Raw genomic sequence first — 22298 nt, 5'->3', positions numbered from 1 at the left:
GAAAGTAGTGAGACAAGATACACTCAGTTTTGTCCCAAGAAGTCGGATCAAAACAATATGGAGGCAGAAGCACAAATAGATGAGTTTGCCAAGTACATGAAGTGCACAAACTTAAAACAATGAGCTCATGACCATCTTATCACGCCTCTTATTTCCTTCTGCAAATTCTCTGTCAAAGCAGATTTAGGCTGCTTACTCATCTTTGCTTCTGTGGTTACTATGGCTAAGTTACTCGTTACACTACTCAACACTTTTGGTCTACAATCCACAAACCTGATGACTATATTCTCTTTTACGATGACACTTGGTTGTTTTGACACGGTAACCGAGAGGACCTTTTTGTCCTACCGTATGTGCGTATGTTTATGCACCCAAAGTTAAGTGGGTGTGTCTCTATGAGGTCCCATCTGTCAGTATTAGCGGAGAAAAACAGAAAGACCCTCGATCTCGCACAAAATAAAAAGGCCAAAAAAAAATTCTCACCCTTCACCCTTCCTATAACGGGCCGTTGCCTAACGCACCTCCGTTTGCCTCGTGACCCCCATGTGCCTCCTGTGACCTCTTCCCATACCACGCCTCTTCTACCCTCTCTCTCTAATTAGTGCCCCCCTCTCAATGCCACTCTCTCTCTCTCTCAAGTCCCTGTTGTTCATCTCAGCTGTGCCTCTCTGGCCTGTTAAGATTATGAAAGAGTTGCCCCCTTTTTGCTTTTTATAGCCCTAATAGTAGCTAACTCCCTCTCTGGGTATAGAGCTTTACCAGGATCAAACTACACCTCCATCCGAGGTCAGCGCCTGAGGGCAACAACTGCCTGAGGATAGAAGTCTTTTGAATGTGATAGATATGTAGCATGATGTATGGTATCTTAAACATTTTAAGGCTGAAGATGTGGTCTCCCACAGTCAGAGCCCCAGGGTCATTAGAGCATAGGGAACACAGTAGGCAAACACTCATTTTCAGTCTTAATATGAATTTTTCATTAGTATATGTATATAATATGACTAATATTCGAAGAGATTATAACCATACGCTATATATAGTTAATAAAAACAATCTCATCAAGTCAAATTCAGCTGGTACAATCATTTTTCTAACTGCCGTTTGATAAAGGCCTGAGGGGAGAGTGAGATGAGCCCCTTATGCAAGCATCACAGCAGTCTTTGAACCTTACAGACACATATATATATGTGCACACCTTGGCCTCAAAGCGCAGGCTGGACTGTCATTCATATCAGTTGAGCTACATCCCATTAATCTGCCTGCTATTTGACATGAAGCAGCTCACAGATGGGGGAGGAGGAGGTGATGGGGGAGGGGCAAGAGGCACCGAATGGGCTCTCTTGTCAGCAGCTTGTGAGTGATCATACAACATGAATACGCAGAGAGGAAAGCATTGTTTGAGTTTGTGCGCCCCTCTTGTTTCTTTTCTCTCTAACCTCCCCCCCCGGTCTCTCTCTCCATCCCTCACTCTCCTCTTGCACTTGACATGCATGCGGGGTGAGCACACGGGGGGTAGAGGAAAAACAATTATGCTCGGCAGTCATAAATCCACAGGATGTAATTCACGAGCTATTCACTATTAATTCATTGAGTGTTTATAAAATGTGGTTAACAGAAGAGAAAAGCAGCCGGAATGCTAAAGTAAATTAGCCTCTAATTAGATTGCGATTCATGAAATTCCCTTTCAAAAGTGTTGACGCAATTAATAGCATGTGAAATTGAAAATTAATCCAGTGCGGAATTATACGACACACTTGTGTTTATGTGCGACTCTCGCCACTTTGAAAAACCATAATGGCGTTATCACGGTGGTGACACCGTGTAAATATGTTTCTCCTCAGATGCGGTCGACGGGGCCGAGCAAATCGTGGCGGAAGAAGGCGGCGTTGGTAAGGAGGAAAAGTGAGGGACGAGGCAGTGACAGGTATTACATTTGTTCTCTAACCTTTCGGCAGTGAAAAGTGTGTGGGCAGCAAAAATGGAGATTGCAGATTTTCTGATTATGGGGGTGTGGGAATGCGACAGATGCAGGGTATTAATGTGGCTTTCCGTGCCTGCGTGTAGCCACCTGTTTCATGAATTGCATTTGTGTAACTTCCTGCTAACTTCAATAATATTTGTGTGTGCCCGTGCGCGCTAAAAGCCATCACATGGCTGCTATATTATGGCTTTTGCTGCTTTGCAATTCCACAATGTAAGCATTTTCTTCAGTCACAGAGTAGATTGAAAGTCGCTGTAGGGAGATATGTGCATGTCTATTAATATGACTGTGGGCATCTAGGAAAACACATCTGCAGCTTGACAGATACTCCTCACGCAGTCCTCTGTGTGTATGTATGTGTCTTGGCATGTGCATGTTTTGTCAAGTATGTGTAGCAGTCAAACTGACTGATTGTGATTGCAGTGGTGGCAGAGATTGTGATGAAGCTGCGTGTGTGCTGGGGGTGAATAATCAGCATCCCTCTGAGGTAATGGGGACCAGGAAGGAGGGAGGGTGGGAGGTCCAGCCTGTGTGTGTGTGTGTGGGGGAGGTGGGTTGGGGCAGTGGGACGCTCCCTCCTGGAACCCTGCGTTCGGTGAAGCTCCATGCCTAATGGGGGGCAGAGAAGTTAATTCCACTGCGCCGAAGCTTTATCTCATTTTCATACATATGAACGCGCCAGGCCGAGATCGATTACCGCAAACAAATTGAAATGCCTGGGACCGAGGAGGCCTGCAGAGAGGAAAGGCAGAGAAAGGCGTTGAGGATGGGGGGAGGTGGTGTGCATGCGTATGTGTCTATGAATTTCTGAGAGTGTATAAGGAAGGCAGAATTCACTGATATGGATGGAAAGACACAAATCACTACCGCATACTGATTTTCTCCCCGTCTGCATATACACACACACTTCTATTATTTAGAGTCACGCCTGAAAACTCAACTCATTCCAGTTGATGCCACCTTCCTTTTAAGAGATATTGCCGATGGGAGGTTATGAGCAAACTCTGAGGTCCTGATGGCTCACTGAATGATTAGTCCTCAAACAGGCCCCCTTTTCTCCCTATTTTCTTCCTCTTTCTGTCTGCATGAGCACCCACTACATACACACAATTAGTTTCTCATTCTATGTCCCTTTCTCGCTCTACCTCTCATTAAACATACCATAAAACAAATGTCCATGTCATTAGTCCTATTCTATATCAGCTCCGTCATTGACTCCCGACGGTCATTTTTGGCACTCGTCTGAAGTGCTCACTGCTTCATTACTTTCTTTCCTCCCTTTCCTTCCTTCATTTTTGCTTTTATCTGGCCCCAGAACACTTCCTCTTTCTTATTCTCCTTTCCTTTCCACCTCCCTCTTTCTCGTTCTTAGCTGTGCCCCTTGTCCATGGCATCCCTCACAGGCAGTTTTCAATATTGACTCTCAGCATTTCCTTTACCGCTCCTATCAGTAACACTTGGTACAGCCCACATACTCACATCATACACTATAGTCAGGAAGTATTATCCCTGTGATACGCTTTTCATTTTTCATGGATTTGAAATGAAACAATGAATATGTGAATGAGTTTTATATATATACTGCCTTCACTTTAGAACAATGCACATAGATCATAAACAAATAAGACAAACAATGAGATGTTCTATAGCCAAACTATAAGCAACCCAAAAAACCCAAATAAAAGGCCCCTGAAACAAGCAATACGGTGCAGCTGCAGCACAGGTCTGTCAGAGCACCACCAGGGAAGATACCAAGTGTCTGCTCACTTTAAACTCATTTCTCATACAAGAAATATGCAGACAAACTATTGTTGCCCACATAATCCTTTGGGGTATGTGGATTTGCACCATCTGACAACCACAAACCTCTCCTCTCCACAAAACACTCACCAGTCATTTCTCAGTCAACAGTCTAGGTAAACACATAAAACTCAACCCTGCCTCATCACCGCCACTAACATACTGTTGAGCAAGGCATTTAAACCAAAGTAAAGCTGTTCAGCGGCCAACAGATAAGACTGTGGTTGTAAAAAAGACAGCTTCCAGGTGTGAATTTAAACTATGTGAGTGTGAAGCAGGGTGTTCCTGGAAAAGAGCATTCATGCTCAACAGTTCAAAAAAACAGATGCTGCACACTATAAAATATGCCTGTTCTCTCCTAAAGTGCTCTGTTGCTCTCTAAATACTATTTGTGACAAGGACCTTTTGTCAAAGTACCATATATACGGATATCGTACACATAGAAAAGAATTTCCATCTCAATCACTCAAGCACACTGGCATTAAATGCGTATTCAAATCCGAAGCAGCTAGCTTTGTGTGGAAGCTTAGAAACTTAGATCATAGGCCAAGCTCACAGTCAGGGCAGTGAAAGACAGGGAGGGCAATTAAATAGACAGGTCAAAGTTCAAGGAAAGCTGTGGTGACCTTTGTCAAAGCCCGAAAGTCATACCCAGATGGCCAAGCTGTTGCTCACACTGCAGGAGGATATGCACTGGGCCGTCTTCACCCAAACCCGATCGTGCAATAACAAGACCTATTTCAAACCTTTTGCATTGATTGCATCAGATCTAACTGTAAATGCAGGGATTACACCAGAGTGGTGCAAGGTGAAATATAGGGCTGGGACGATTCATACACATCATACACATGTACATAAAACCGGACGTAGGTGCACATGTATATTTCCGTTAACTTCACCAAGTCCGTCGCTAGCTCTCCCGTCAACTCTGTTCTCTTTATACATCCATGGTCAGCTCCATCGGGGCCATTTGAATGCATTTAACATAAATATCAGTATATGGGTGCGCTACAGTTATAGCGTCGGCCGATTTGTTTACGGAAATGTGAGTGGTGGCTGGCTTGACCGCACGTTACCGCAATACGATAACTTTAGCTGTCCGGGACAGAGTTAGCGTGCAGCTTTAGCCGTGATGTCTAGCTCTGCTTTTCCTGGCAATGTGTGAAACCCAAAGTGTTTCCATACTTTGCTGTATGTGTATTGTTAACCACTTTAGATCTAAAATGTGAGAGTGTAGGTCGAATCCACGCGGACCCGCCGCCTTTTTCTACTTTTTCGTTTCAGCTCGCGGTGGCCGCTTGCTGTTTGTTTAGGGTGAAGGTTACAGAACTGATACGACGTCACGTTACTCTGACTACAACAATAAAAGCGGTAACTTCCTTCTACCTCCGCATAGACTCAAATGAAGCAAATATATAAATTCTGGCATTAAAAAATATATTTCAAAATCGCGATACAAAGGTGAATCAGGTTTTTTTCCCCATCCATAGTGAAAAGACATCAAAGCAGGATGCTGTTTGTGATAATTAGTACTGGCAGTGACGCATGAAAACGCAGGTCTAACTAACAGGAAGAGGAAAGGGCCAAAGAAGAAGGCAATAAAGATTTGCATATCTTCTGCTTAGGACTTGGCTTACTCACTCACACATTTATTTGTGTGTATATTATATATTTCTTAAAAGGTAAAAAAAGGTACAACCTTTTCCTTATTTTGAAGCAACTGAGAGCAACAGAGGCAACGCTACGTATTTTGTAAACATTTCAAAAGCAATTTCACAGCAATGTTCTCTTAAGATCTATTTTAGCATCTTAAGAGAACACCAAGGGCATATGAGGACACTGTTCTTTCAGTCCCAGTCTCTCTGCATTTCAGCTGAGCTCTATGCCCTTCTTTTATTCTACTCTTCCTCTGTCTTCCTCCTTTACCCCATCCCCTCCCCCATCTCCTCCACCCACATCACACTCAGTGTGCTGTCTGGGTGCCTTCACGCTCCACTGCCTGGTGCTGCGGGCGTACTGGGCGTCACTCTGCATCACTCCGCATTAGACTCCACTGTATTTGCTCTGCTGCGTGTGCGCATGTGTGTGTGTGTTTGAGAAACAGAGAGTCAAACGGCACAATTGTGCATGCATGTGCAAAATGTGTGTGTCCATCTGTGTACGAGAATGCTAAATGCTAATGCGTGAATAATGTGTTTGTGTGTGTCTTTACGGGTCAGTGTGTGTTAATCAGAGCTGATTAATGCATATCAGTGGCTGGAATGTAGTTTTAGAAAATGAGGTAGATGAGAGGGTTCCAATTACTTGATCATGACACTCACCTTTGGGTTTCTGATCAGCAGTCTGCAGGAAGAGAAGAGAGAGAAATGAATTTAGGAACTTAACATAGTGAGGGTGATGTTTAACAATCACTCAAATACTGTAAATAAATAAAGAGCCTAGACTTTATTCAACAGGAAAAGGGCTAATGTTACAGAGTAAAGTGATCCAATCTTGTTTCAGTTGTTGCTTTACTGGAAGTTTGCCATTGATTTTATTAAAAGCCATTGAGTAGAAAAGATTGAAGTTTTAAAAAAAGCACCAACTGTATAACCCACACAAATACAGTGCCAACTTTAAGTGCCTACTGGTAGACTGAAAATAGATATGCACAGCTCTTTAATAGGTGTGCTGTGAGTGCATCATTTTCACCCTCACCTTTTTCTGAGCGACGTCCGTCTTGGTCTTTTCTTCTTGTTTTTTCTTTTTCTTTTCTTCCATCAAATGGTTCTCTTTCTTCTGTTGCTGGCTTCTCTCAGCTGCACAACAAGATAGGGAAAGAGTAATGAGTGAAAACATGAAGGAGAGAGGCTAGTAATCGGCTCAAACGCTACAATAATGTAGACCCAAGGGCATCACACACTTTTCTGACATTTTCCCAAAATTTGTTTTTAAAAATCGCAATATATCACCTTGCTTAGAGTATCGCAATATATCGCAATATATTGAATCGTAACCCCTTTATCATGATACGTATCATATCGCCAGATTCTTGCTGATACACATCCCTAATGTTCGCAATCACACGCACAAACACACACATACTGTGCATATAAACTTTCAACCCTTTTCCCCTTTGATCCATGTCTGAGTCAGAGCCAAAGTGCACTCTGTCTGGAAAAACTTTTCCATCCACAATCATCACCTCATGTGAAAATCATGTCAGGCACTTCTGAGAAACACTTTCCCTCATGGTCAAAAACTGTAAAAGGAGAAGGTGGAATGGAGGGGTTACAAAAAAAGGAAAAGGAAAAACATGTGAGTTAAAGAGAGCGATAAATACAGAGAGAAAGAGAAATACGGTAAGAGTGAAGGCCAGTGTAAAAGGGCTGGTTTAAAGACAGCAGGAAATGGCAAGAAGATAAAAAGGCAAGGGATTAAAAAGTTTGAAAGGAAGACAACGTAAAGGCCAACAGATTGACAGAATAGGACACAAGGTCTTTTTTTTTAACAAAGATCTGTTTCTAGTGGGCGCGAGTCAAACTAGCTAGATAGCTAGCCCGAGGGCCAGGGAAACTAAGTGCTTCTTTTCAGCCTGTATTTCCTTTGGCTCAGCTTCAGTGACAGCTCCTGGAAACTATTAGGAGGCATGAGCTGGGCCAGAGGGACTCAATGTGTGTGTGTGTGTTTAGTCTTCACTAAGTGCAATGGACACTAATCTATAATACAGCACTATGTCATATCAAATCAATGATACCACACTCTGAAATGTGCAAATACAATCGATCATCTTCATGCCAGTCTAAAATAATGGTCTATTCCTATTTAATGGCCATCCTGCTAAAAGTGCACGCACACACACCCACACACGCACGCCTGCCTTGTACAATAAGCCCTTGTGCTTCATCCTCGTGAACTGGAAGGACATGACTTTCTTCCAAAAAACTGTCCCGCTGCTCGAGCGATATGTTGAATTTGCTTCGCAGACTTTCACATAACTATCCACTAACGTCATGCTGCAAAAAAAGTACTTTCAGTCAATCCGCCTTTTCTATTGAAGCCACACAAGAAAGGACCTCTACGCCAGCAAATATTAGAGAACTCAAAACCCTCCATTCATGTGTTGGAGTCTGTTATAACTTGGGCAAATTCTTTGGATTGCATGTACTGTATTCTAGCCTCTAGTCTCGGAGAGTCCTTTTTTAACAGTTGTTAGTTGATCATCTCGCCTAATAACATTGGAAAGTGTTTAGAGTGAATAGCTAAATGATGATATATCCGAATACGGCCTGACAATTCATTATAAAAAGTAATTTATCAAGCAAAAAATGTCAAACATTTGCTTGTTTAAGCTTTATATTATTGTGATTTTAGACTGTTGATCAGACAAAACAAGCAAAGTCAAATTTTCATTATTTTCTGACATTTTAAAGAACATTCAGAAACGGACATTTTAATCGATAATGAAAATCATTAGAGCCCTTATGTTGATTAATGTGTACTGTCCCTGACAAGTAAACTTAGCACAAAATACAACACAGGGCCTGGAAATTGAATCTAAATCTGAATGTATGAATGAATCATAATGCTCATAACAGAGGATTAATGAAAGGCGTGCCTCCCACTGTGCTGCCCACTGGCAGGGGGAGGGAGCTGTCAATCAAAAAGACAGGAGAGGCCTCACAGAGACTGGTGATGGTGGGGTAATGTCTCTATGGCAGTAAGGGAAAGAAAGAAAGAAAGTAGACAAGGGTCAGACAGACATACAGATGGGCAGAGAGACAGAGACGGAGGAGGAGAGACATTGAAGACTTGTCAACAATGAGTTTAGAGCCAAACCGTGGAGACGACTGCCAGACTAGTGGCCACGGCAGCAGGGTAAAATCAAAGAAAGGAGATATTCCTTACATTACTTTTTTGCCTCCATCTGGATTTTCTCTTCTTCATTGCGCTCTCTTTCTCTACCCCTCTCTCTCTCTCTCTTACATTCACACAGTCCTATTTTTCATACTGAGGAGTCTGTGCGTGTGTGTGTCATTGTGCTACCTCAGCAGCTAGGAGGAAGGCAGCCCTCGGGTAATAAATAGGAGCACAAATTATGTGTGGGTGTTTGTGTGCATTCAGATAATTATATGCAGTACGTGTAGTATGTGCAGTTGTGTATTTGTGACATTCTCTGGGCTGTGATACGGTGACAGCATGCAAGCAGAGAAAGGGATGGGGGATATATGTGGGAAGAAACTGGCTTTTGCCATTAACACAGCATGCTAGATTTTTCTTTCACCATCAGTTGCAAGTGATAGAGGCTACATCCACAATAATACTCTGTTCTGATCTACGTGCAAAAGTGTTTTAGCGCCGTTTCAGGAATAATCTCCACTAACACGCCTGAAAACGCATATCTCATGACCATTCACGTACACTGGGCATGTGTGTGCCAGTGTAAACAGGAAGCAGATTGATAACATCGCTGGACTGTCGCAAATCGCTGAAATAATATCTTGCCTCCTGTGCATGTAGGGAGTAGTAGCATTACAAAATGCAATACAACAATAAATACAACAGCTGCTAGCATAGAGAACAAGGTCAGCAACGCCTGTAATTTGTTATCCATGTTGAATTAACCACTGGTAGTCAAGTCACGTGATTGGAGCATGAGAAATCAGGGAAGGACACGTCGTGACTGATCGGACCCAATCAGGAAACGAACGCGAGTGTCTGCATCATCGTAGGGATGTGACGGTGAGGCAATTTTCCAACCGGTTAATAAACTTGTGATAACACCAGTGTTACAGACTACAACGGACATTTTACAAGAAAAGATGACGCTCAATATCTGTAGATCTTTATCGTTGGAAAAGCAAAACAACGGTGTGGGCGGTGGGCAAGTAATATAATCGGTATGTGCACGACCACCGTGTAACACCGATAACACCGCCTACCGCGGCAAGCCTATGACATCTTTTTCGAAACTCTAGAGTAAAACACAATCCCAGAGTTTTTAAACTAAAGCAGTGTCAGTAGCATTTTCAAAAGTCTCCATTTTAGAGGTTCCAAAACTCTGGAGTAGTGTGGTCGCTAGGCGTAAACTTAGCAAAACGTATTCGTGTGGATGTAGCCACAGCCTCTCTGCTACGGCTGACCCTGTCATCCTGGTAGTCTCACCTTTTACCCCAGATGATAGTGGATCCACCCTATCTTGTTACTACCGCTGCTGTCACAGAGAACAGAGGGGACAAATACTACAACAATACCACCACATCCGCACAACAATATATTTATCATCTAATTTGATAGATGTCAATACACTATGGAAGGCTTACAGTTAAGTGGTTGTTTTTGTTATTATTACTGTCATGTTGGAGGTAGCCTGGTAGAAAACCAGTCATGTGAAATGTGAGAGAGCGGACAGTTGTCTTTGGAGCTGACGTAGTCAATGCCAAAGTTAGCTTCCCTCCTGACCTCCTTTGCCCCACATATAACCTTACCTGCCTCTCCCCCTCTCACTCAGTACTGCTGACACCAGCACCTCCTCAGCAATGACCCTGGGGTGTCTCTGTGCTGCCGTCCAGCATCAGGTTTACCCTCGCTGGCAGTATGACACTGCAATTAGGCAAAATATGTCCTGTTTTGAGGTTACTGACCTACAAAGCCACAGTGTGTCATTCAGTCTTCTCTTACGTGACAGAGCCTCAGATCACCACAGCTAACATAACGTAGCTAGTTCCTGAACCAGTCATTATTTATCTCTTCCATTTAAAAACAAAACATGATAAAAAAATATATATTTTAAAAGGCACTGTTAAAATAAATATGCATTTTGGAGAATTTGCTTTTAACCAAAAGTTGATAAGATAAATATTAATGCAAAGATAGCTCTGTGGTACATTTAGCCTAACTTAGCACAGATACTAAAACCAAAGGCTAGCCACAATGAAAAGTGAAAATAATTTGCTTAAACCACAATTTCTCTTTTTTCTATTTCTACATATATTGAATACAACATAACATTTAAATAGCTTTGAGTTGTTGAAATGGACCTCTGCCAGGGTTAGGCTAGCTGTTCGAGCTAAGCTACGCAAAGCATGGAGCCGATGAGTGTGCGAACAGTTCGGGAGGTTTAAGACTGGAGCTGTAAACCCCTCAAATGACCAGATAATCTGGGTCGAACACAGTACCGACCAAGGTCCCACAGAATCTGAGCTAAATCGGCCCAAAACTCAAAAAGTAGTCTGAGCCCGGCTTTAGTAGCGTAGTAGAATTGAGTAGGAAAACATCCCAAATCTAAGCAAACTGGAGCCGCTGGGAAATTGTGAAGAAATTGCATAATGAGGCAGTATCCTCTCTTCCTCTGCTGCACAAAACAGTTCATATCCTGGGACTATAGGGCTAAGCTATAGAGGAGGCATGACAACAGGAACACACTGTACAGGAATGAAGGGGCTAGAAACTCACACAAACCTAGTCGCATGAAAACACACAGAGAAGCTTGATGTACACAGGCAGGAGGCAGTCTGTCTGATGCCTGTCTTTTTCTGCCAGGGATGCATAGGAGAGGGAGGTGGGAGGAGGAGAAGGAGAGATGGGGAAGGGGAGGTGGGGGATGAGAGGAAGGGAAAAAACAGGCGGAGGATGAAAGCAGACGCAGAGCAACACCAATTAAGAACGACAGCCGCCGGAGAACCAGACAGGGCACAGAGAGAAAGAAGAGAGACTGTGCTGGAAGAGGGAAAAGGCAGAAAGAATCCTCACTGGAGAAATGGAGCAGTTGGAAAAAAAAACTGAACAGAGCATTACTGAGGCTGGCAGACATGGAGAGACGGGAGGGGGGGGAGAAAGAGGAACCGAAATATCCACGCAACCGAAATACCCACGCACCTTGATCGCTAGTATCTCGAGATGCAGGCAGAAAAGCGAAGGGTGAGGGGGGAAACCATGCAAGGGTGATAGAAAAAAAGAGAATAAAAGGGGAGTAAAAAGAGCTCATGTGAAGACTGAGCGAGACAAAAGAAGAGAGACACAGAGAGAGAACTTGAAAAGAAGAAGAGCTGCAGCTTCACGTGTCCTGAAAGGCTGTCAGATCTACCGCAGACACAACACCAATCACAAAAGGAGGGGGAGAAGAAGAGGAGAGACTTTCCTCTCTCAGCAAAAAAAAAGGAATATGGTCAGGTCGTGGCCACAGAGTGTGGTAAATGCACTCTCCACCAGCATTACCATTCACCCAGCCACCCATTCCTGTGGCATTAGAGAAGCCACAGGGCTCTCATGAGCCTTATTACATGGAACATGATCATGGATGGCCATTACCTGGGGTATAATTCTTCAAACTCCTGCAGCTACTGCTGCTACAGACCTCAACTACTCTCCACAAATGTGTGTGCATTTGTGTTTACTCGACCTGAATGGCTTGGGAAAAACAAGCCTGTAAATTCCACAGTTGATAAGCAGCAATAATGTTGTGTTTCCATCCCTCGGTCGCACTAACTGGTCGCTTGGTTTGTAAGCATTCACCGCATACCAGCTTTGCTTTCCTTTCCGCAGGTGGCGAGAGTGGCTTGTAAAGATATACAGCGCACTTTATTGCTACTAGACTGGACTTGCTCAATGAACTGTGGCAGAAATATTCTTGGTTGTTGGAATCTGTAGACGAGGGGCTGATTGAGGGCGAACGGGTGGGTGGAGAGCGGCGATGAAGGGCGACGCAAGATGGAGAGAGAAAGTCAAAGAATCAGATAGTGAGAGAAGCAGACCTGCGTTATAAATAACAGCTTTGAGGTTTGCCTCCAGAAAATTAGCTCTCAGTGTCTTGGCTGCTTCCTCTGCCAAGTCGATATGAAACTTTAACACGATGGCAGCTCATTAAATAGGAAAACAGCACAATGCACAAGACCAAGCAGGCTTGCTCCCTGCCAGGACCACAGCTAAAGCTTATTGAATTCAAGAGGAAGCTGTCAAGCCGAGTGTGTTGGTGTATGCGTTTGTCTTTACTTGCGACTGCTTTGTGTTTATGAGAATAAGTAGTTGAGCATGGTCTGCATATGCCTGCATATTTGTTTTAATCTGTGTGCCTGCCTGGCAGCGTAGAGGCTGTGAGGTGACTCCCTGTCGAAGAGGTCTGTATAGTTATGAGGTGCTATTAGCATTAATACAATGCCTGGCCTCTGGTGATTAACCTTAAGCAGGAGTTCCTCAAACTTTTTTTTTTTTTACCAAAGACCAAAACCGAGCATCTCTAAATGTACACTGGCATTCATTAAGCTTTATACCACGGCCACAGAAAGCATTGGTTGGCTCAGCTGTTAGCGATTCAAACTGTAGTTTGATCACCAGTCAGCCTGCAGTATATCGGGCTGCAGCTAACCATATATATAAATATCAGTCAACAAATCCCTGGGTGCCAACAGTGTAAGCAATAACATAGACTCTGAAAGAGAGACAGAAAATAAGTGCGGTGGTTAGTTGCGGCAACAAAGCCTGCTTGGATGCGAGGAAGACAGAGATGAGGACAAGAAAAAACAGGGAGTAAGTAACAGCCCCCTCTGTACAGTTGTGGGTATGACGGTAGAGATGTAGAAATACCAGGGAAAGCAGAACAGTAGCATGGACATGAGTAAAAACTTAGCTAGATTTGCTTTAGTGAGACTATTGAGAATGGGCATCCTGAGATCTACACTCTCAATATCTTCAGTTTTATCCTGCATTAGGCTCATGACATAGTTCTTAAAATACAGAGAATACCACAAATTACTACAGCAATTTCAGTATCAAAACATTATTAAAGAAGGTGATGTGTTGGGCAAACAGCTTTAGTATCCTTAGATACTCAGTGTCTTCATAAATATGAATTAGGCTATGCCAAACTCTGTTGTTAAAACTTAATCTGCCCCACAATTTTGTGATTTAACAGGGTCCCAACTCAAACATCACAAGAAATGCTTTGTTGGTAGTTTCCAGCAGTTCTGTTTAATCACACTAAGTCTTTAAAATATGCTCTAACAATCAAAATACACAAAGTGAAAGTAAACACTTGAACTTCATTGATTGTACTCAAGTTGATTAAGGCAATTAAACATTCCAAGACAGCAAACAAATGACCTGCGCCTCAGCATAGGGGAAAGCAGCAGAGCATGCTAGTGCTATTTACAAAGCAGTAACTGAAGGCTTTGGAAGTGCCGTAGGGCCTAAGTCCTTTTACATAATGAGTACGGCTGTCTAATGTTGGTTTGGAGCAGGAAAAAGGGAACACTGGATGTTGGATGTCCTGCATATTCTCTGTTATCTTCCATGTGATGGCTCTCTCTTTCTCTCCACGTCCCTCCAATTAGCCGACATGGAGCAGAGGGAGGGAAGCAGGCCCCCACCGAACCTCGGCACATTGAACATTCCCCTGGACCCCTGCCAAGACTCACAGGCAGCAGCTCGCCAGTTTCAGCTTCGCTTCCCCCATCCCCCCTGCTTCCATCCCGGCCTGGCTTACCCCTGGTGGGGCCCCCTAAGCTCTGCCCCCTCCACTGGCACACAAGTTGGACAAGAAGATGGGGGTTGCACAGACCCTCCAAACCACCCAAACACCCATAGAACTCTTTGGTTACAACTCTCCTATACGTCTTTCATGCAAAAGCCCTGTGCATGACATAATGCTGTACAGCAGCAGGAGGTCTACCCGTGTTTGTACACGAGACTACTGGTCACAAGCAAATACCTGGTGGCTGGCTTTCACACGGGACATAAAATATACTTCAAACTAAGGCTGTGTATTGGCAAGAATCTGGCGATACCATATGTATCATGATACAGGAGTAACGATTCAATATATTGCAATACTGTAAGCAAGGTGATTTATTGTGATTTTTTAAATCTAATTTTAGGAAAACTGTCTTAGTATAAAGAACACACCACCATATGTATAAAATCTGAGTCAACAAAGTCACTATGTGAAATGGCTACTATGGGGACTAACATCATCACACATGAATACAACTGAACTCATTGGATCCACAAGAGTCTCAGCTTTACAGTGATACCCAATTTATACAATTCCAAGACTGATTAGGGACCCCAGCATGCAGAAATATTCAAAAACACCATTTTGGAATAGGTGAAAATAACACATTTATACTACATGCATAAAACTGCATGGTTTTTGCCCCATGTGATTATCATAAAGTGGGCATGTCTGTAAAGCGGAGACTCGTGGGTACCCATAGAACCCATTTTCATTCACATATCTTGAGGTCAGAGGTCAAGGGACCCCTTTGGAAATGGCCATGCCAGTTTTTCCTCGCCAAAATTTAACGTAACTTTGAAGCGTTATTTAGCCTCCTCAGCGACATGCAAGTATGACATGGTTGGTACCAATGGATTTCTTAGATTTTCTTGTTTCATATAATACCAGTATCTTCACTCTAGCTTTAAAAGCTAGCTACAACCTCCGAAAGACACAATCCATCCAAACCATATAAAAAGGTGAATGCAGCTTACACACTTGCAATCAGGAAGTGCTGAATTTAGGGCAGGGAGCACTAGAAGATAAGATTATGACTATCATAACATGAGATCACTGTCTCATACCAAAGCAGATTAGCGTCAGACCTCAAGTGAACCCTGGCTGAGACCATGCAGACCCAGGTTGCATAAACCGTGTAGACCCAGTCACCAATCGAGTACACAAAAACAAAGCACAACACACCCTTCACAGGAAATGTCACTTGGAATTGTTAATGACAGATTGATACTGTTTGTTTTCAGGGTGATGTTCATCCAACTAAGGATACTACAACTATGTCTGGCTTCCTGGCTGCCTATCGTTGGCAACACCACAGTTAACTTACACTACCCCCTCGCTGGCTCTCACACACATACACAAACACTCCTCATTTAATACAATGGCCACACCAAACACAACTGCCTGGCGAGTCTTTATATTGCCCCCCTCGACTTTAAAATAGCCGTCCATAGAGCAGAGGAAGAGGGTAATGGCTTTTGGCTGCCTCCCACTGAATCCAGCTGATTCTACTGTCAACGCCTCCCTACTGCAGCAGCACCCTGCGGCAGTGTTAAGCGCGTTATCTATCGGGACTGTGCCAGTTGTTTGAAAAGCCACATAATCACAGGCTCAGTAACTACCACGGATAGACCTGGGTTAAAGGTCAATGACAGGGAAAGGGGATAGACAACACAAGCCACTTTTCCAAAGCACGACTAAGTGGGATTTACCAGAGCAAACACAAAACGTCTGACGGGGGATAGAAAGAACTTTGTTTATTGGAAATTGCAGTCTCCAGGGCAAATAGACAAACTACTGTACAGAAATTAAAATTCAAAACAGAAGAAGTGTGTATGGGGGATATAGTGACATAGAACAAGCAGGTCCATTCCAGTTACATTTGGCCCTGTAGTGGAAACCAGACTAAGGATAGCAACCTGAGGACTGGACTAGCGTTCGTTTGTATTGTCTGTAAAGGGTCAGACAAGCTTCCAGTTTCCTTTTAAACAAATGACCCTGCCTCCTCGGTGATAAGGAGCTGCAGATGGAGTTACTGCCAGGGTTTGTCCTCATGGCTTTGCTATAATACACTCTAATCAAAACAATGTTGAGATGCCAACAGCCTACAGCCTGGTTGGATCCAGAGCCAACATGGGTTATGGGTTTCCTGCAAGCTCGCTGCCAAAATGGCACAAGTAGTAATATAATTCATTGAGTCTGGGCCCCAGTGAGAGACTGAATTTCTCATTTTGGGTCTTGTTGGGTCTTGGAAAGAACCAATTATACACCTCAAGATTGGAATAATTTGGAGTTCTGCAATTTCTGTGTCTAGATTTGCAGATGTTGGCATGCATTGATAGACTATCCATGCTCTCCAGAGACTATCAGTGCTATCCACGTTCTCTCACTGGATAATTTATGCATTCCCTTCAAACCAAAATAAACAAAGCCAAACCTTTTATACTACTCCGTAGACTAAACATTTGTGAGGAAAGGTTTAAAAAGAGAATCGCTGCTGACATCTTCATGGCAACATAACGCGTCTTGCCTTGGGGGTAACCCCGGTGCTGGGGACCTAACACCTATACACACCCACTATTTACCCTAGTGCCCTCTAGATGAGCCACCTGCTGTGGCCGTAGTGGTAGCTATGGTGCTAAAGCAGCTATGTCTGGGAAGGGTAAGCCTAACTGTATGGTGTTTAAGAAAACTAGCAGACTCCCTCCTCCTCTTACAAGGCTTTAGGTCTCTTTTTTCACCCTATTCACTCATTTTACATACACACCAGAGGGGCCCCTGCAACATCTTTTCACAGCCACCCCCTTACTGCGTGCTCTTAAGCCTTTTGGAAAGATGGGCGTGCGCATGGAAGCGAGGAGGACCCCTGACCCCCGGGTAAGAACAGGGCTCAGTGTGTGTGTGTGTGAGTCAGCTGGGTGGCTAGGGCATGCAGGAGACAGCTCACGACCTGAACAACTGCAGGGCATTAACCAACTGCCGGGGCTTTGAGCTTGACATAAATGGTCACACACACACACACACACACACACACACACACACACTCCCATGGCAAAAACGACAGGCATTGCACATGTGTATTCACTGGCTGATTCAAGACACAAACACATGCGACTACATTCCGAGACATGGCACAGACATACACACAAATGTGGATACCGTACACACGAATAAATGCCCGAACAGACTCCCCGTCCGCCTGCAAATGCACATGTATGTGTGCCACTGCTGCACGCGCGCATTTTTCATTTCATCACCTCACTGGTGTGTGACGATAGAGATAAGACCGTAGTGACAGAGATGTCAGGGGGAGGAATGAAAAGGGGGTTTGAAATTGAACGGGAAATTATGTACTTCAATTAAGACACGCGGAGGAGATATTAAAAGCTATACTCCACTGCCTGGGGACAGGATGCAGGAAGGGGGGATGCAATGGAAGGCGACAGTTCAATCAGTATCTACGGCTTTCTCACCAAGCCGGGGGGGTGGAGGGAAGGAGGGGAAGAGAGACAGGACAGCTATGTTTAATAATGTACTTGGAATTAGTATAGTGGAATGTGTGCAAGATACAGGATGTGATACAGCGACAGATTGAACCAAAGACTAAGGAGGAGTGACAACGCAACAATCGGGATAAAAATGCAAGAATGTGTCACACACTGGAGAAAACAATGCAGCTTCAATTTGCAGGCACAAAACAAAACAGTCCTGCTGTCATAATACCGTTCTACTCTGTCAACGATCAACCTATAGAAAGTACTGTGTGATCAACAAAAGCAGCCTACTACCACACCATTACCTTCGAATAACTACGGAAACATTGGAAAAAAGGGCAAGGCAGTCCAAGAAATCATCACATTACACGCTCACATGTACCGTGTGTTCCAGTCCACTCAGCCAATCATGAAAGAGCTATGATATAACACAAAAGTTCCCAACATTTTCACAACAAGCCCCCTTCAAACAAACGCATAGCTACTATATTTAGTCATTATGACTATCCAAAATGGGAGAATACCTCTGATCGGTTTAGTGGTTCCTATAGGGTTTTCTCATCGATCCAACATCACATAAAGCAGCACCAATCCTAATTTTGCAGGGGGGACTCCACTTCAAAAACCCTTTGGGTGTTTTCACTAGGAAGACTGTCTCAAATCCATATAATAACCCAGCATTATTTCTGAGGATATACAACATGAATATTGTGAAGAAATGTCTTAAATCCATATAATAACCCAGCATTATTTCTGAGGATATACAACATGAATATTGTGAAGAAATGTCTTAAATCCATATAATAACCCAGCTTTATTTCTGAGGATGTACAACATGAATATTGTGAAGAAATGTCTCAAATCCATATAATAACCCAGCTTTATTTCTGAGGATATATACACAACATGAATATTGTGAAGAAACTGTGACACCACAAATAAGCACAGATAATTGTTAATTGGGTGTTTTAATTATGTGACACTTGACATTGCTTGTTAGTTGTAACTGGGCTGGAGTGAGATATATCATAGAGAAAATAATGTTGTGATATTTATTTGACATTATAGCTATAGCTTGCAGCACCAATCCTAATTTTGCAGGGGACTCCCCTTCAAAAACCCTTTGGGTGTTTTTGCTGGGAATACTGTCACAAATCCATATAATAACCCAGCTTTATTTCTGAGGATATACAACATGAATATTGTGAAAAAACTGTGACACCACAGATAATTGTTAACGGGTGTTTTAATTATGTGACACTTGACATTGCTTGTTAGTTGTAACTGGGCTGGAGTGAGATATATCATAGAGAAAATAATGTTGTGTTATTTATTTGATATTATAGCTATAGCTTGCAGCACCATTCCTAATTTTGCAGGGGACTCCCCATCAAAAGGGTGTTTTCGCAAGAAGACTGTCACAAATCCATATAATAACCAAGCCTTATTTCTGAGGATGTACAACTGAGAAACTGTGACACCACAAATAAGCACAGATAATTGTTAATTGGGTGTTTTAATTATGTGACACTTGACAATGCTTGCTGTCCTAGTTGTAACTGGGCTGGAGTGAGATATATCATAGAGAAAAATAATGTTGTGATATAGTAATTTATTTATAATAATGTTTTAATTATGTTACACTTGACATTGCTTGCGGTCGTAGTTGGCTGGAGTGAGATATATCAGAGAAAATAATGTTATTTGACATTATAGCTATAGCTTCTGTCCACTTTCCTCTAGACGATTTTGATTTTTTTTTTCGAACACCCATCATCAGCAACAACATTCATTATCACATAAGATAAACATGATGATGAGTTGAAACTTACCTTGCTTTAACCACAGCTTTGGCAGCTTTCAGTGAAGAGTCGGTGCATGGCAGCAGAAAAAAAAAATATGCAGAAAAGCATCCTCCGATGTCTTTTTTCTGAAGTTACCCGTAAAAGAGATGGAGCAGATTCAGTCGCAGTTCAAAGTCAAGACTTGGCAGATAAGCCGACTTGGTGACAACAAGATACCGAGGTAAACAACCGGCTATACTCAGCCAGATATACAACACAGCAAGTACGGTAATTTAAATGTGGATTTACACTCGCTGAAAAAACAGTTTTGTTAAAAACGTCACGATATAATGGAGGGAGGAGAGGGGGGCGGGGAAGGGAACGAAGCACCACTAACAACAACAACAAAAAAACAGGAATAAAATGTTTTAAAAGCAGCTAAATAACGCGAGCTAACGTCAGTTAGGTTGACGTTGTGAGTCGTCGACCGTTAACCAGAGAGAATCTGGCAGTTTAAAAAATGACCGTTGAGTTTCTCGCGTATAATAATAATAGTAATAAGAGCAAAGCTGACGGTTGCCAGGCAGCACAGCCAGATAACTTGTTTTAAAGTGCAAAAAATTAGAAATATTTGTTGTTTTAGGTCGCCAGCTGGACGACGACTAGCGACGGGCTGGCGTGAGAAACGACTCCGGGTGAATACATTCTGTGTGGATCCAGACAGTCATGGTAGGAGGCGGTTCAGTGAGCTCTCGTTGACAGCAGTGGTCTCGCAGCCATTTTGTTCAAACTAACAACACTGCTGCAGTCTGCGCTGTCCTCCTCCGCCCACAGACCAGGAAGTGGCTCCGGATACGTCACACTCCCGACCAATCAGAAGCAGGAGATTCCAACTCCGCCCAACCGCCGCCCTCCGAGCGGCCGCTGGACAGAGGCTGGACAGAGGCTGGACAGAGGCTGGACAGAGGCTGGATGGACAGCTCATATTTCCAAGAGCACTTTGCTGAAGCATGCAACCAATAACTGTGAGCTTAAAAAAAATAAACAAATGTAACGCTGTTATGGATTTGGGGGAGGATATTGTAAAGATAGAAAAATAACAACAAAAAATAGTTCACTACTGGCTCCTGATGACAGTTACATAATATTTTATAAAAAAATAGGATGCCATACTTAAAGGGACTGTTTGTAACTTCTTACATTTAACCTCAACTTTATGCAAATGAGGAGCTTCCGACGCGATGATCCGTCGCGCCGCCACGCTACCAGAATGCATTGCGCGGACGAAGCCTGTGGACACGTACCTTAAAAGGGACTGTTTGTAACTTCTTACACGTATAAATCATTCTGTGTTGGTGTCTCATGCGTGCTCGCGTGTGGCTACGCTGTTCAGACTCAGACTCCAACACAAACTACACGGAAGCACCAAAACCACAAAGTTCTATCTAGTGAAGCCCGTCTTGCAAAACAGTGTTGGCCGTTGTGTTGGCAGTCCCTTTAAACCTGCAGGAGGCAGAATGTTTTTGGCATCATTGGGCAAAAAAATCCATAATAATATTTCAGCATATTGTAATTTAAGTGTTGACTGTTTTTTTTTTTTGGCTGTTTATTCAACGGCGGTAGCTGTCAATCACTCGCAAACTCCGATTCAACGGTCAAACTATAGGGAGTGATCAAATATGAATCAATATTATTTTGAAGGGACTGTTTGTAAGAATCAGAAATTGGTTGTAACAGTGACCTCTGTGGCCGTTAAAGTCAATGAAAGTCAGTGTCCTGTTGCTCGCCCTCGCCCGCGTGCACGCGCTACCTGAATGTGAGCGAGCATCCGTCAAAACAGTGAGGCGACACGTCAGCTAAAACCACAATATCACTCTGTATTTCACCTGCTTGGCAGTAATGTTAGCTGACTAGACGAAGGTCTCTCCATGAATCAGTGCTGATCCTAGTGTTGGCTTTTCCTGCCTCAGCCTCCCAACCGCATCCGGAGGATGAGCTGAGCGAGCAAGAACGAGCACGCTATGTGAGCGAAGGCAAGCAGGCAGGCAGCGGAGCAGAGAACCGCATAGACTCCGGCCCTGGAGACCAAAGCTACGGTCTCCCCCGCGCCCTCCGACCGCGGCCAACACTGTTCCACAGGCTTCGTCCGTGCAATACATTCTTGTAGCGTGGCGGCGCGATTCGAGAGACGGACCGTCGCATCGCCCGCTCCTCATTTGCATAAAGTTGAGGTCTAGGCTACTTTATGTGAATCACAGTTGGTATTTCCTCAACTGATCTCAACATGGTTGCTGGGTCACAAACTTTCTTATTTTACAGCTAAACAGTACACTACAAGATGTTTCTGAAAACATTTGAGGTGAGTAATAGGCATTACAGTAACAGAATATTGATTCATATTTGATCAGCGCTGTCTAGTTTGACCGTTTAATCAGAGTTTGCGAGTGATTGACAGCTGCTCAGAGACAACAAGGCTCCAGCTCGGCTCTGATTGGTTGTTTTCCTCCGGTCTGTGAAATCTTGAAGAGGCCATTAGGAGCACCGGAGGACACAGAGGCACATGATTTTCTTCAGATTACCTGTCTCATGCACTACTGTCTTAATCATATTTGCTCCATTTCTACCCACTGCTGCTTTAATGTGAGTCATGACCAACATAGTGCAAAAAAGACAGAAATAAATGAGTCGTAAAAGTTTACAAGCGTTTTGGAACTCACGTCATGAACTTCATTTAGCAGACTCAAAAGTCTCTG

At 43.4% G+C, this 22298-nt stretch overlaps 1 protein-coding gene across 1 annotated transcript in view; it reads right to left on the bottom strand.

Moving 5' to 3' along the window:
• The window catches only part of tnrc6c2 (trinucleotide repeat containing adaptor 6C2), a 61286-nt gene extending 40923 nt beyond the window's left edge, over positions 1 to 20363 (bottom strand). The window contains exons 1-3 of the mRNA XM_037765405.1: positions 19594 to 20363; positions 6479 to 6579; positions 6103 to 6124 (exon numbers count right to left, since the gene is read on the bottom strand). Coding sequence (XP_037621333.1) covers positions 6103 to 6124; positions 6479 to 6541 — 85 coding nt within the window. The 5' untranslated portion in view covers positions 6542 to 6579; positions 19594 to 20363. The remainder of the gene's footprint in view (positions 1 to 6102; positions 6125 to 6478; positions 6580 to 19593) is intronic.
• Between the last annotated feature and the right edge of the window lie 1935 nt (positions 20364 to 22298).

Source organism: Sebastes umbrosus, chromosome 3 (assembly GCF_015220745.1).
Source record: "Sebastes umbrosus isolate fSebUmb1 chromosome 3, fSebUmb1.pri, whole genome shotgun sequence".
Classification (NCBI taxonomy): Eukaryota; Metazoa; Chordata; class Actinopteri; order Perciformes; family Sebastidae; genus Sebastes; species Sebastes umbrosus.
The sequence above is the reverse complement of the archived record's forward strand: the minus strand, read 5'-3'. Positions and strand labels throughout refer to the sequence as shown.